Source organism: Melospiza melodia, chromosome 2 (genome assembly GCF_035770615.1).
Source record: "Melospiza melodia melodia isolate bMelMel2 chromosome 2, bMelMel2.pri, whole genome shotgun sequence".
Taxonomy (NCBI): domain Eukaryota; kingdom Metazoa; phylum Chordata; class Aves; order Passeriformes; family Passerellidae; genus Melospiza; species Melospiza melodia.
Genome location: NC_086195.1, coordinates 84,287,125 through 84,301,586, shown reverse-complemented (window position 1 = coordinate 84,301,586; position 14,462 = coordinate 84,287,125). Strand labels below are relative to the sequence as shown.

Sequence of the window (14,462 nt, the reverse complement as noted above, 5' to 3'; positions counted from 1 at the left end):
GCATCCACCCACTTGTGCGTACAACTTCTCTGAGGATGACAAATCCTATTGCCCCAGTTACTTTTTTTCTGGGTTCAAGGCCCAAACAGCCCCTGAATGTAGGAGGAAGGTCCCCACTGACCATTTTTCCTTCACAGTCATGCAGAGCAGTTCAAATTTCAGATCAGGCATACTTTTTGCCTGTGTGCTAACAGGATAATATAACACATGGCTTCAGTCAGTCCAGCCAGCCTTCCTGAGGTGCTTCTGCACTCTTTGGGGGAATATAGGCTCTTCTGGAGCTCACTCCTGAAATCAGCTGACCCTTTGAAAGCATCTCTCTCTACTACAGCAGCACTATGTGACAGAGGTTTTAGGTGAAACACTGCATGGAGATACTAAAACAGACAAACTGCCCAAAGAGTTGAAATGTACTTCACCAAACTGAGAAAACAAGGTTTCCCCACATGCACAAGTGCATCTTATGATGCAGAGTAGTAAATGTACGAATTCATTTAGTACTTAGAGATTGTAGCAGGGGAAGGCAGAGATCCAAATTTCACTTTAACTGGAAGGATTTTTACCACAGATTTTAATAGTAGTGAACACTGGATAAAGCTGAGCCATAACCTCATTCACTCATCAAGTCAAGTGAACACACATTACTTTGGTATTTTGCCAGCTCTTGATAATTTAAACTAAGTTGACACATGCTAGTATGTGTCTACACAATTAAGAGTAAGGTAGGAAAAAAAAATTACCTCTTTCTGTGCTATTAAATGTCTTAAATATGCAATTAAGTATGGTTTAGATGATATTGTAAAGCTGAAATAGAATGTGCTTCCTGTTCAGGACTTAAAAGAAAAAGCTCACTGTCTGTATGCATGTATATTTGTATTCCAATGCCAAATCCTTACTTGTGGGCATCTAACATTGATTTTTTTTCCTCCATTTACACCATTGATACACTAAACTTTACATGGAGGTTTATATAAAATATTTGTTTAACTGGATGAGTGGGTGCAAAGCATGTAACCATGTGGGTGAGCCCAAGAAAAAAAGGCCATAGAAAGATTAAGCTAAAGAAACCGGCTGGTGGGAACAAAACCAATTGAACATTACCAGCAAGAACTCTGAAACATTAAGTAATTGCTTGCCTTTTACAAAATTATGTAATCTATTAATTTAAAGCATTCATTGTAGTCAAACTATGTTCTGTACTAGTGACTTTTAAACCAGGAGTGTACAGAATGCACTCTACAGCAAGCAGGGGGAAGGTGTGGTAGAAGGAGACAACACGTGCAAAGGAAAGTCCATCCAGCTTTTGCCTCAATTCTCTGTCTCTTCCTCAGCGTCTTCCTCCATTAGAAACTCCTCTCTTTTCTGGCAACTGTGTGAGTACTAGAAGATTCACTTTGGAGGCAGTGAACAGCTAGGGAGACACAGCTAGGCACAGACACAGGGCAAGGGACAGCTGTGGGATAGTGGGGTGGAAGGGCTGGGGGCTACAGAACAAAACCTCTTCTAGCTGAAGGGTGAGCTCTAGGGACTAGATGTATATAACTGATGAAAAGCTGGTATGGGGTTCAGAACAAGCAGAAAGCTTTAGCTGCATGTAGGTTAATGTGGAAATGATGTATGGAAAATCTCCTAGAATATTAAATGGAAAGTGAAGGCTAGTCCATTCAGAAAGGTCTGGGAAACCACAGCTATGTCCTTAAGAATTTTACCTGCATAAACTGAAGAGAAGCTTCAAAGTCCTCCACAGGATACATCTTAATGCGAAAGAATTTCATTCCCATTATAAGACTGATGATGCTTTGAACTACATACGGGCTTTGTTCTTTATGCCGCAACTCTTTTAGCTCTGCCATAAATTTCTTCTTTACAGCAGGAAATCTATGAATTCAGATTGGTTAGTTTCAAAAAGTTCAAAATCAATATTTGAAATGTACTGCAAGGTATACAGATTGGGAAAAACCTAAAGAAGATAAAACTTAGGTTGTATAAAAGTACCATTTCACTCAGTACTTTAATAGATTTTTTTTTGTTTAGCTTTCTTTCACTTGTAATAAACTGAGAAAAGGAAGCATACAGCCTGATCTTAGTCCCTTTAGATAACCACATATTTGAAATTATTTTATTACCATGCACCTCTTTTACATAAGAGCTAACAATATCATTTAAATAACCCCTTCAAACATTTTTCAAAAACCCATGATGAAACATAGCTATCTTGCAAGTACATGTAATATTTTCAAAAGAAAATTTTTATACTATAACCCTGAAAAATATTCATATAGGCAGTTTGCCCCTTCAGTTTTTCCCCTAATAGCCATTACAGTAACACTTAAGCATTAACAAACTACAATAACTTAGGGTAGAGGGCTCTGTGATCATTTTTGTTCTCCCCCACAAATCTATTGAAGATGTCTTTGGAGACATATTGTCCATAAAAATTACATATGGAAAGGGCATCCAACAGGACCTCCTGCCCTTTTTGAGACAAAATGGAAAGATTGTAATTGTCTTGGTGGGTGTACCATGTAACAACCTCTTGTTATCCTCTTTGATAGACAACCCATGTGAATTGAAAGAAATAGGTTAGCAGGAAGAAGCCCTTCAGTTACAGAAACATCTTAACAAGGCCCTTCAGAACTTTGACAGTCAACGTGAAGCTTTGGATCCAGATGCAACTTCTCCCTTTGCATTTGACCCAGCCAATTCAGAGGCCCAGGTAAGATCTTAGCTGAATTTATATGATTTCCAGAATCTCAAACTGTTTTAGCCACATCAAGCCAAACTGACTTGCTTTGTAGAGCTGAGACGGCCTCAGCAACACCGAAGTGTCAGGCGACAAATAGCATTACATCAGGGCAGTAAAATTCATCTCTACCTAGTCTGTGGTTCAAGTGAACAATAAAAAGCTATATTGGCTACATGAATCCTGAGTTTGACTGTTTCCAAATTCAAAATTTAAGATCTGACCCACAAAATGTTTTATGTCATCTGTTCTAAGAAGGACGAAGGGTTCAGAAGCAGATGCATTAAGTTCTGAGCTGAAATTGCTGCAGAGAGCCTTAACATTGTTGCTATGCAGGAGGATAGCCATTTATAGGTTTGCCCAGCTAAAGAAAAAATAGCATCTACAAAAAAGCTAGTTAAAATAGCTCTCTTCAGCCCTTTGGGCTTTCTACAGACGTCATTGCTGAGATAGGAAAAATAATGCTGCTGCAGTTGAGTTGAATTTATTCAGTATCACTGGACTAGATGCAGAAAGCCTGTGATTCCCTAGAGGCCTATGTTCTAGAACATCTGGATAAATAGAAGGCCAATGAACTGAAATAACTTATTCCTACAGAATAATTAAAGAAAGTGAGAAAATCAGAATATTCACATGCTAAGCAAGCAGACTTTGTCATATTTATGAAGGAAATAATATATTGAATTTTTCTTACTTTGCTTGAGCTAGAACACCTATTACTTCTGCATACAAATCTGCAACAATGTGCATATTCCCAGTGTTAGGACCAAGGTACCTAGCAAGACACAAGAAAGAATTCTCAGCTGAGAAAACATACTTTTTAAACCACAACTGTTACAAAAATAAGAAAGTATCTTTTTCATAGAATTTTTTTCATGAAAAATAGCCTTACCCTTCTTTGTACTTAAAGTGCTTGAAAGCCAAGTTAATAACATCATTTACCAAACTGTCTATTACAGGATGAAGTGGAATCTGGAAACATAAAATAAAATATAACAAGTACACATATGCTAGTATTACTGAGGGATATCATCCATTCAGAAATATATCAGTTAAAATAGCATGTAGCTAACAAAATAGCTAAAATGAGACAGCCATTCTATGTTTATTTAGTTTTGAAGATAAATACATTAGCTCCAAAGACTTGGCAAAGTAAGGTCAGTATGAGTACAGAATGCTATGTATCATACAGGTGCAAGAACGACAGCAATGAAGAAGCATGCAGGATATATTTCATGAATTTATTTTAATCTTAAAGATGCAAACAGAAAGAAGAATCCCAAAATTCACTTGCATTGCTAATTTTCATAATTTATTAGTTAATGGACAATTTGAGAACTCCTACCTGTTTCAAAACTTCTATTAATACTAAAGAAAAAATAAAATCAATAGCCAGATCTCTTCTCTCCATTAAATAGTCCCTCTGCTGTTCATCACTGCAAAATCAAACCAAAAAACACAGTATTTGGAGGTGTCATAATTCATATTATATGCCTTCTTCAATTGCATAAATACAGATAACAGGGAATTGTGTTCTACTTTTTCAATTGCAGTCTAGCATTTCAGTAAGTAATGTAATGTTATGCTCTTAAAATCTGAGATGAGCAGACCAAATCTAATTTGTTACTGTGATGTTCTTTCAATTGCTTATATATCACCTATCCATTTCCTCCTTCTTTTTCTTCCAGTTAAAGATCCAAAACAATTAAAAAAAACCCCAAAACCAAGGCAACTTGTGGATTCTATATTCTAACAAATAAATTTAATTTAAATTTATTGCTGATGACACCATTTAGACCATTCTTAATTACATTTTAGAAGCAAATGTAACTGCGCTATCAAATTCATATTTAGACTTGTCATGAATTTTGGCAAATGCCTTAAAAGTACCAGTGGAGAATTCACAACCAAATTGTATTATCTCTTAAAAAAAGTTCCAGTGTTAATTTTTTAGCTTTGGCAACACTTGTCAAACTTTTTACACGTTTTTTGTACAGAACAACACAGAGGAATAAAAGTCTGAGGTGAACAGCTTCCAATAGAAATACCAAAAAATACCCATTTCAATCAACTGATTAAAGTTTCAAAGTGTACTGAAAAGATAACATGAAATATACATTATTTTTTTGTAAAATTAAACATTAAAGAAACAGTTCTGCAGTCCACTTGAAGCATTTAACATGATTCCAGTGAGATTTTTGTTTAAATTTGGCACAATTCTTATTAACATTGACAGTTTTAGTGATTTCAATTGTACTTATGTGTTTGTAATAAAACAGGCATTTGAGAGTACAACTTGATGAGTGTTGAAGCAAGTAATTTGCATTTTGGTTTCCTTTGGTTTTACATTAACTGGAGAAATAACTGTATAACTCATTATACATTCCTTCTGTAACACCACCCATTGACAGAGTGGTCTTGTTTCACTGCTAAACTGACCTTCAACGAAATTTTGGGTGGAGTTCCTGAAGACAGATATTTATGAGCAGGTAGTCGTAGAACAAGTTGGGAGAAAGAAGCAATTCAAGGCAAGGATTCATCTCACCCAAAAGCAGACATCTAATTAATGAACTGTGTCTTCATACTGCCCACTTTTACTGACATAAAGAGTCTAATTCAGGTTCATTTTTACCTTGGTATCTAAACCTAGTCACCAACTCCTTGCTCCAGCAACCACTGCCTTTTGTAGTTACTGGGTTATAATATTATCCCAATGTGAAGAATTCCTTAACATTTCTGAACACCAGGTTTGACAGTTCATTCTCCTGCCGTTTCATTGAAGCATGTAAATGTAGTACTGAAGTATTCAGAAAAACTCAAAGTTTGAAGAGTACTGAACCACATTGCCAGACCTCAATATAACTAAGATCACTTTGCTGCCTTATCACTGAGGAACTATGGACATCATTATTTTTGCATCCTTGTTACTTTTAAGAGGTATGCTCTAAATCTCCCTGACTGATTCTCAGGTTTTCAGATTGAGGGTAGGTATATGGGTATTTTTTTATGTGTAAACAGAAAGCTATATAGGAAAAATTCTTCCAAGTGGCACAGAATTATTGCTCGATCACTTGAGTAAATACAGTTTATACAAATTGGTATTTAAATATGAAAGCATCCAAAATATCTGTAAGGCAATTACAACAGCATGTAACAGTTATGTTTGAACTATGAGGAGCATAAGGTGAAAGACACAATTATTCCATCCATCAAGAAGCTGAGAGAAGATTTCCAGGAACAAGCAGAAAAACAACACAATTATCAAGCAACTGTTACCTCACAAAAGTTGATGGGTGAACTGTAACACACTTAACCTTGGAATTTATCAATTACACATGTTCAAAAACATACCTTTTGGATTTAGTGCTTGTTCTTGGTCTGTACTCATGAGATTCATCTTCTATACCGTTCTGCCTTTTATACCAATCAAACAAAGTGCGCAGGATAGAGGGCAGACAATATTCTGAAAGTGAGCTCATTGAGCTTATAACCTATCAGGAAAACACAATAAATAACAAGTAAAATGCTGTCCAGGTTTTCTCTCCTCCTTAAAAAGAGTTTTAATTCAATGGTTCATTCTTATTTTCATCCATTTTTTGAGAACTATGGTACAAGCAGTGACTTAATGTTCTGCATTTCCTATCTTTAAAAGAAGTGTAGACATGGCATGTAGGAACATGGTTAAGTGTTTAGACTTGACAGTGTTGGGTTTGTGGTTGAACTTGATGATATCAAAAGTATTTTCCAACCTAAATGAATCTGTGATTCTATAAAACATAAACAAAAATGCAACACCAGAGTGCATGTTGATAAAGTCTTTATATTGATGATATTAAAATGCATTAAAATTGTGTTTAACATCTTTCAACCTACCAGAAAATCATCTAGTTCTTCAAGCAGGTTATTTTGATTTGTTACACAATGTTGATTTGAGTTCAAACTGATTGTAAGAAAAGAAAAAGTAATGAATTAGAGGTACTGTCTCCAGGGGTTATATATGACGGCTGGATGCCCCCATTGAAACTCCAAATATGTCAGGAAACACCAGAAGTTCTGCAATCATTTTAATCAACTGACCATGCAGATGGATGTATCTTACTCATAGGCTCCCACACCTGAAAACTTAAGAAAAAACCTGAAAACTTCTCTTTTATATATAGAAGAATGTTTAGAGTTTCTTGTGTCAATGTGGGCACAAATAAACAAAACATAGTTTAGAATTATTTCCTTAAAGGTTGCTGATTAAACAGCTCTAGTGGCATACTGGATAAGAAGATTACTGCTCACTCAGTATTAACTGTGTCACCAATTACAAAAATGTTACTGAGCATCTTGGCCTGAACTGTGACTAAAACATTCTACTACAAGAAACCATAAAGCTACAAAACATGAAAAGATCAACAAGCAGGGTGAACCCTCCCCCCAGCCTTATTATACAAGAGGATAATACATGTATTGCAACTGAATGTTCACAGCTACAGTATTTGTGCACATTCTAAGAAAATAAGAAACAACTGTTTAAAATAGAGAAGAAATTAGTGATCTGGAGATTTTTGACACCTTAAGATCATGCAGGCCTTGATCTTGCAAAGAACTGAGTATCAGGAGTGAAGAGCTGAAGTGTGCACTACATGATAAGTACACTGATTATGTAATTAACTGTCAGGTTCACCTACCTGCTTGAACTTAAACCAAATTCTTGTGGAAAAACAATAGAGTTTAATGCCACATGTAACACCAAACTTGGGTGAATGCTGTGTGAATAAGACCAGAGCAAAACGGGCAGAGCAAGCATTCCCAAATACTACTATAACCTTAATTGAGAACTTTTGTGGATGACACTTAGTCTAGATGAGTAGCTCTGAAGCTCTTTTGTAGTTTTTCAGCCTCAACTAATTTAACTAATTCACAATGACATTGCGGATTAAAGTCAATGAGACACTTTGAGGATGAAGTATTATTATTCAGGTACTATGGCCTAAAATTAAACATGCTGCATTAGAAAGATATAATAACTGCCCCTGCTAAATTAAAAGTTTCCATAAAAGTAATATTATTGGAAAACTTTCATCTAGTCTGCAATAGATTTTTTTACCTGAAATATGAAACATATTGCTGTGGAAGACATAATGAAGCAAATGCTTGCAGCAGTGACAGGAGGCCTTTCATAAAGAATTACTATAGGACTTCAGGCTCAAATATACCAAAGCCTTCTAGTGTTAAGCCTTCAGATAAATACTCAGAAAAAATCAGTCACCTGGTGTCGGGGTAAACTATACACTACCGACTCACTTCTCTACTGTTTTTACAAAACTTTTTATGAAGTTAGCACAACATTGCTTGTTAATGACGAAATACAATGAAAAATGGATTTCCTAGGGAAGACTAGAAAAGAACCATAAAATCATGGACTCACAGAATAGTTTGTGTTGGAAGAGACCTCAAAGGTCATCTAGTTCCAACCTCCCTAATATTGGCTGGGACACCTTCCACTAGACGAGGGTGATCAAAGCCCAGCCAACCTGGCTTTGAACACTTCCAGGGATGGGGCATCTACACCTTCTCCAAACAAGCTGCTTCAGCCTCACAGTAAAAAATATCCTCCTTCTAGTTAGTAAAAAATTACCCTCTTTTAACTTAAAACCCTTAGTCTTTGTCCTATGTCCACTGGCCCTATTAAAAAGTCTGTCCTCAAACAGACCTAAATATCTTTTCAGAAATCACAGTAGCTAACTATAAATGAAAAGTTGTTTCAATCAGATCTTCCTGCATGTTCACCGACATACTTATCACAGTTGATCTCTAAATCCCACCTAGAAAATGTCACCAGAAAAAGTCAAAGTGATTCCTGTTAAATCTTCTCATGCCATACTTTCTCTGCTGAATTTACAGTGTTTGTCTTCATTTGGGATAAAAGGTCAATATAGCTTTTTATTTTTTCCTTTTTTTTTTTTTTTTTTAATCTTTCTGTCATTGCACTTTTAAGACAGGAAGGAAGGGTGGACTGGGAAAAGACCTGGCTCTCAGGGAACAGGAAGGGAGGGAAGTCTAGCCAGCATGCCAGTTACTCAACCCTTTCATTTACTGGAAGTAAGTCCAGGAGTGAGATGAATTCTAGCTCTGTGCTGCTCCTGAAAGGGAGTGCACAGATGTACAAATATGTCCTTGTTGGACAAGTGATCATATTCTTCCATCATAAATGAACTACCTACTGTACAGCTTAAGGATAAGAAAGCTGCACAAGCAGGGAGCTGTTTGAAACCCACGTTCACAGAGCATTAAATATACTTTATGTAAATGATTAATATTTATTTTGGATTAAAATGCAAGAGTAAATTTAATGAAATTCTGCTCAGACAGCTCACTACAATTTATATACTTTCATAAAAGTCTTAATATATTATCAAAATTCAAATACACAAAAGGTTTCCACTAACAGCAAATTTATATGATTACTTTTTTCATTTCACTAATGAATTTATATGTGCCTTAACACCAAATATATTCAAAACTGCACCTAGTTTCCAGCAGTATCATTAATTTTTTGGCATTCTTTTTCTATACCACATTTATCAATCAATATATATGTTGAATGGGCATCTTATTGCCATTTACATAATGCAGAATTGCAATACTTCATTTTTGCACAGTCTTGGTTTATTTCTTTTGACTATTTTTCCCAGAGTGTCTGCACATTTTATCTTCAAATTGCTGTTGTGCAGATTCTAAATGATGGACAAGCACAAGTAAGGTTTTACACTTTCTATCAACACTGCTGAATGCATTTGTGATTGTGGAGATCTCCCTTCATTCACATCTTTGTTCTCAGCTTTTTTTTGGACCATGTTACGAAGTTTTAACCTGAAAATGGTTAAAACTGATAACTATTCAAGCTGAACTCACTCGTTTTCATTAATGGCCTTGGCTTTGTGAGGCAAAAAAAGAAACAAGGACTTTTTATTATCATAATTTTATGGATGGGTAATTTCAGCTAGCATGCTTATACACTACCAATGTTTATGGCTATTTTACTGCCAGCAAAACAGTTTACATGAAAACCCATTTACTTTTAGTAGACAGCAAGTTTGGTTCTGAAGGTGTTACCTTCAATTTTGCCTTTAACAGTTTACATGAAAACCCATTTACTTTTAGTAGACAGCAAGTTTGGTTCTGAAGGTGTTTCTTTCAATTTTGCCTTCAGATGTACTTCTTTACACACTGCTTGAACCCAAATCTCTGACCAGGAGCCAAAGGTTATTTTATGATCCCATGACTATCATTTCTCATACTTTCACTACCCTGTGCCTTTTTCTGGTGATGAAGGACAATATGTAAAACTCAGGGAAAGGGAAAACACAAAAGCAGCCAATTGCAGTGCTGCTGCAATGACAATGATATCAGTATTCACTAACTACATCTAAAAACAATATTGGATAAGAATCATTATCAGCGCATCATCAATCATGTTTAGGTTGTTATGAAAAAGGACACTTTATCATAGTATGCTGCTTAGTGCCTTATCTATTTATTGCATTTTCCACTTTTTTATTATTGTTATTATTTATTTTCGTTTCCTTCCTTTCTTTACCAAGGCTGATTTTTTTTTTGTTTCCTCTGCTAAAAGTACATAAAAGATTAAATGTTTTTGCTTTGCAATTTGTAGTCACCAAGAAGTGCACTTCAAAGAAGAGAGCAGTAAAACTGTAACAAGAATAAGCTTTTGTGCAGTTTACGCTGAAACTTCTGCAACAGGCTCCTCCGACAGATAGCCTCATATGAAAACTAAGCCCTCCTGTTAAAGTTTCACTTTCATGGCCAAAACATTACATTCATTTTGTGTTTTTATATGGAAAGCAGTTTGTAGCTCAGTCCAAGATTACACAGTGCCCTTCTTCTGCCTCCAGTGTTGTCAGTTCATGGAACATTTATACACCGTGGTAAGAACAAATGATACATTAGTAGAGGCTGAGAAAAGAGTAATAAAAATGTTTCCTTAGGTGAGGATCACCCTCTTGGAGAATTATGGGTCTTTTCTAGCTTTTGATCTTTTCATGTACTGCAACTTTATGGTTTCCTGTAATAGGAAGTTTAAGTCATAGTTCACTAGTACAATGTTTAATAACATCTCTGTAACTGGGGGCACAGAGCAGGCTAATGCTGGAGCTGTAATGCTCTTTGCCAATAGGCAGCTAGAGTTGCCTAATCAAGGACTTTCAAAACATGACTTTAAATATACTATGAAACTATTTAAAACCATATGAAAAAAAACCTACATAATTTCCTGTATATATTTACTTTATACACATGCACACCTAGAAAGGAAAACACAGTCAGTGTAAGGAATGCAGTCTGCTGGCCAATGGTGAGGCATTCAGCAAGTTGGGATAAGTATCATCACTTCATACATTGCTCAAGATCCTATTATTTTTTTGGGGAGGGTGATGCAATTGGCAGCTAAACATGCTGTCTGCCTAACAGGACACACTGACTACACCTGTGTGGAGAGACACAGCCCTGGCCCAGTCAGGTTTCCAGACGTTGGATCCATCACCACCATCAAAACCAGTGTTCCTAAAATGGTGCCTAAGGATGGGCAGGAAAAAATTGCTGGTTCTCAGGGAGACAGAGACAGAACTATTCAGGGGTAGTAGGGAATGTTTCATAGCCATCTCAAATGGTTTGGGGGTTTCAGTGTTAAACTTGATGCTGGTTACTTTGAGGAGCTAAAGTGCCATTCTGCTTATTGTTAAGTTAATTTTTGGGCTTTTTTTTTTCCTACCTCTGAAGCTGGCTTGCAAAAAAACAAGTTTTAAATCAGGTAATGCCTTATTTTTGTTGTTTTTTAATTTATCCTTAGAAGACTGAGCTCAGACATTTTAAAGTAGCTAGTGACCTACTCACTTCAGCATTACTTATCAATTTCACCTTAATTGAATAGAGATAGTTTTGATCATGTCAAAAGAAATAAAATTAGATTCCTTTGACTGTCTGTTACTTAAATGCCCTAAAACTGAAAGCAAAAATTATTAGACACTCCTTGAAGAAGTTTGTTCATAGAGATTGTCCCTCTTCTCCCTCTTCATTTCTGTAGTAAAAATATCAGGAATGTCATGGCTGGCATTTTTTGTTTTTGATGGATGACTGGGTTTCAGAAATAAACACCAAAGCTTTCTGCACCTTAACTGGAAAAGGGAAGTAAGGGATTACCAACCTGGTCTTTCCTCATCCTATAAATGCTTTAAATACTTGAGTTAACTTCAAAAATAAAACTTGAGTGGTTTCCCTTAAAAGCACATGCCTTCTTACTTGGGTTGTGGTACCACATCATATCAAGAGCTTCCCAGGCAGACCACACCTTCATTTTATTATCCATACTTTCATGACAACTTTATAATACCGACACATTATCATTTGAAAAATAGCTTATAATACAATGTACTCACATAATCTAGTGGGTGAAACATGCCAGGTAAAAAAAGACTTTTTGCTCTGTCTTCCTGTCTCTACTCTAGCTCAGTTTTACCAAATCTATATTGTGCACTACAAAATTTTGAATGCAAACTCTCTGAATACAATTAAAACCATTCTATGACTGTATGCATTTAGCTGAACTAAAATCATTTTAGTAAATATGAACCATGTTCTTGAAAATGGGCTCGTAAGCCAGGTTCAGGTCCCATCTACTGATCACAGGCCTGCATCAATTCCACAAGCACCAGAACATCTCAAAATGAAAATACTATTTAAGTAGAAAACAATGTGAAAGCTGCAAAGGGAAACGTTGCCATCAACCTGGCCTGAGGCTGACAAACTCTGAAAATTTCAGCCTAAATAGTTTGTTTTAAAAATTTCAAGCACCTGAAAGCAGGCTTTCTGACAAGATATCTAAGTCAATCTCACCACTATGCTTTTCTACCAACTCTGCATATAGGTAGGACTTCAGATATGTGGATAGAAAGATATATGAATGTCATATATAATAAAATTCACCTTGGTGTTTGATCTGCATCTGTTTTGTTTTTTTTCCTCCCTGAATTCAGAGTAAATTGCTACAGCAGTAAACACACAGTTGTTTCACTCCAGGAAGCTTTTGCTGTTCTCATTAACTGATCTTGACTTAATTACTCAATTTTCTGTCTATTTACCAATTACTAGGAGAAGTATCAGTCTTCCAATTCTTCATTTTAAAGGGCCAAAATTTGCTAAACCATAAATATTTAATCAAATCACCGTCACCCATTATGAGTTTGTTTAATGTACTGCAGGAACAGTATCACAAGGTTTGCATCTGGATGGCTTAATTTGTTTTACTTCCCATTTGAGTGTAACATTCTTCCCACAGGAAGGAAAATAATATGTATATAAAATTAATCCTGACAATTGAACTTATATTTAATTTTAAACACAACAGGTTGGCTCAGCCTATTTGAAGGGCAGCACACACATAAGTCATGCTGAGTCACAGCTACAGAGGCAAACCAGACTGATGAGACTGATGGCAACAGCCATGATTCTACAGGCCCTCTTATTAACTATAAAAGAACCCTCATAAAAGAAAGATTGGGAGCCACACGCCTGTTTCAAAAACTACATAATTTGAAAAGATACAAATTTGGCTTCAAGATCCCCATCAGGGGAAACAGACAAGAAACAATGTATGTGCCTAATACTCTATAAAAGGAACAAGTTCTATGGCAGAAAAATATTGACCTTGGAAACAGAGGAAAAATTCTTCCAATTTATATCCAAGAATGGTTAGGCAAGTATTTATCATTTATCTACCCAAAGAACATAAAGAAATTTTACTTCTGCAGTATGCAACAACAGTGAAAGGACTCTAGAATGCCTCCCAATGCACTCCTCTTTCAGCCTGAGGAATGGAAATAATGTAATTTCAAGTGTCTTACTTGATCAAACTGGGGATCTTCTCCTCGTTGCAGAGATTTGGTCAGTGGCTTCTCCTGAAAGAAAATATATTAAATATGCATTACTTAAGATCAACACTATCATATTTTACTATTATTTTTCTGTTAGATTTTTTACTCACATAATGCGCCTCCTGATCTGATCCTGAAGATACCAGGACAATTGCTGCATATGCAAAGGAGGCCTCTGCATATATATCAGCCAATACTGATGGACTGTCTTGAGTGATTTAATGTCTTTTCATGAAAGAGAAGGATTCATTGCATCTGAGCTGGTGCTCACATCAATGATAAATTCTTGCAACATCCTAAAAATCACTACTGTTTCCTCTAATACATAACCAAGGGGCTTTATTTAGGAGAAAAGGAGACTCAGAGGTGACCTTATCACTCTCCACATCTCCCTGAAAGGTGACTGTAGTCAGGTGGGGGTTGGTCTCTTTCACCAGGCAGCAGATGACAGAACCAGAGGATACAGCCTCAAGCTGTGCCAAGGGAAATATAGGTTGGACATCAGGAAAAAGGTTTTTATGGAAAGATGATGAAGTACCGGAATGGTCTGCCCAGGGAGGTGGTGGAGTCACCATCCCTGGATGTGTTTAAAAAAAGACTGGATGTGGCACTCAGTGCCATGGTTTAGTTGAGGTGTTAGGACATGGGTTGGACTTGATGATTTTGAAGATCTCTTCCAACCTTGTGATTCTGTGATTCTGTTACATGATGTCCCTTCTTGTTATAAAACTTCCAGGCAATACAAACATGACCAAAGATATAATGTATCACGCAGGGCATAC

The 14,462-nt window shown here is 36.2% G+C and overlaps 1 protein-coding gene across 9 annotated transcripts in view; it reads right to left on the bottom strand.

Moving 5' to 3' along the window:
- The window catches only part of FRY (FRY microtubule binding protein), a 224,250-nt gene that overhangs the window by 99,499 nt on the left and 110,289 nt on the right, over positions 1–14,462 (bottom strand). For all 9 annotated transcript variants that reach the window (XM_063149130.1, XM_063149128.1, XM_063149129.1 and 6 more), the window contains 6 exons: positions 13,651–13,704; positions 6,095–6,234; positions 4,089–4,179; positions 3,636–3,715; positions 3,438–3,518; positions 1,710–1,878 (listed from right to left, as the gene is read on the bottom strand). In XM_063149130.1, the coding sequence (XP_063005200.1) occupies positions 1,710–1,878; positions 3,438–3,518; positions 3,636–3,715; positions 4,089–4,179; positions 6,095–6,234; positions 13,651–13,704 (615 nt within the window). The remainder of the gene's footprint in view (positions 1–1,709; positions 1,879–3,437; positions 3,519–3,635; positions 3,716–4,088; positions 4,180–6,094; positions 6,235–13,650; positions 13,705–14,462) is intronic.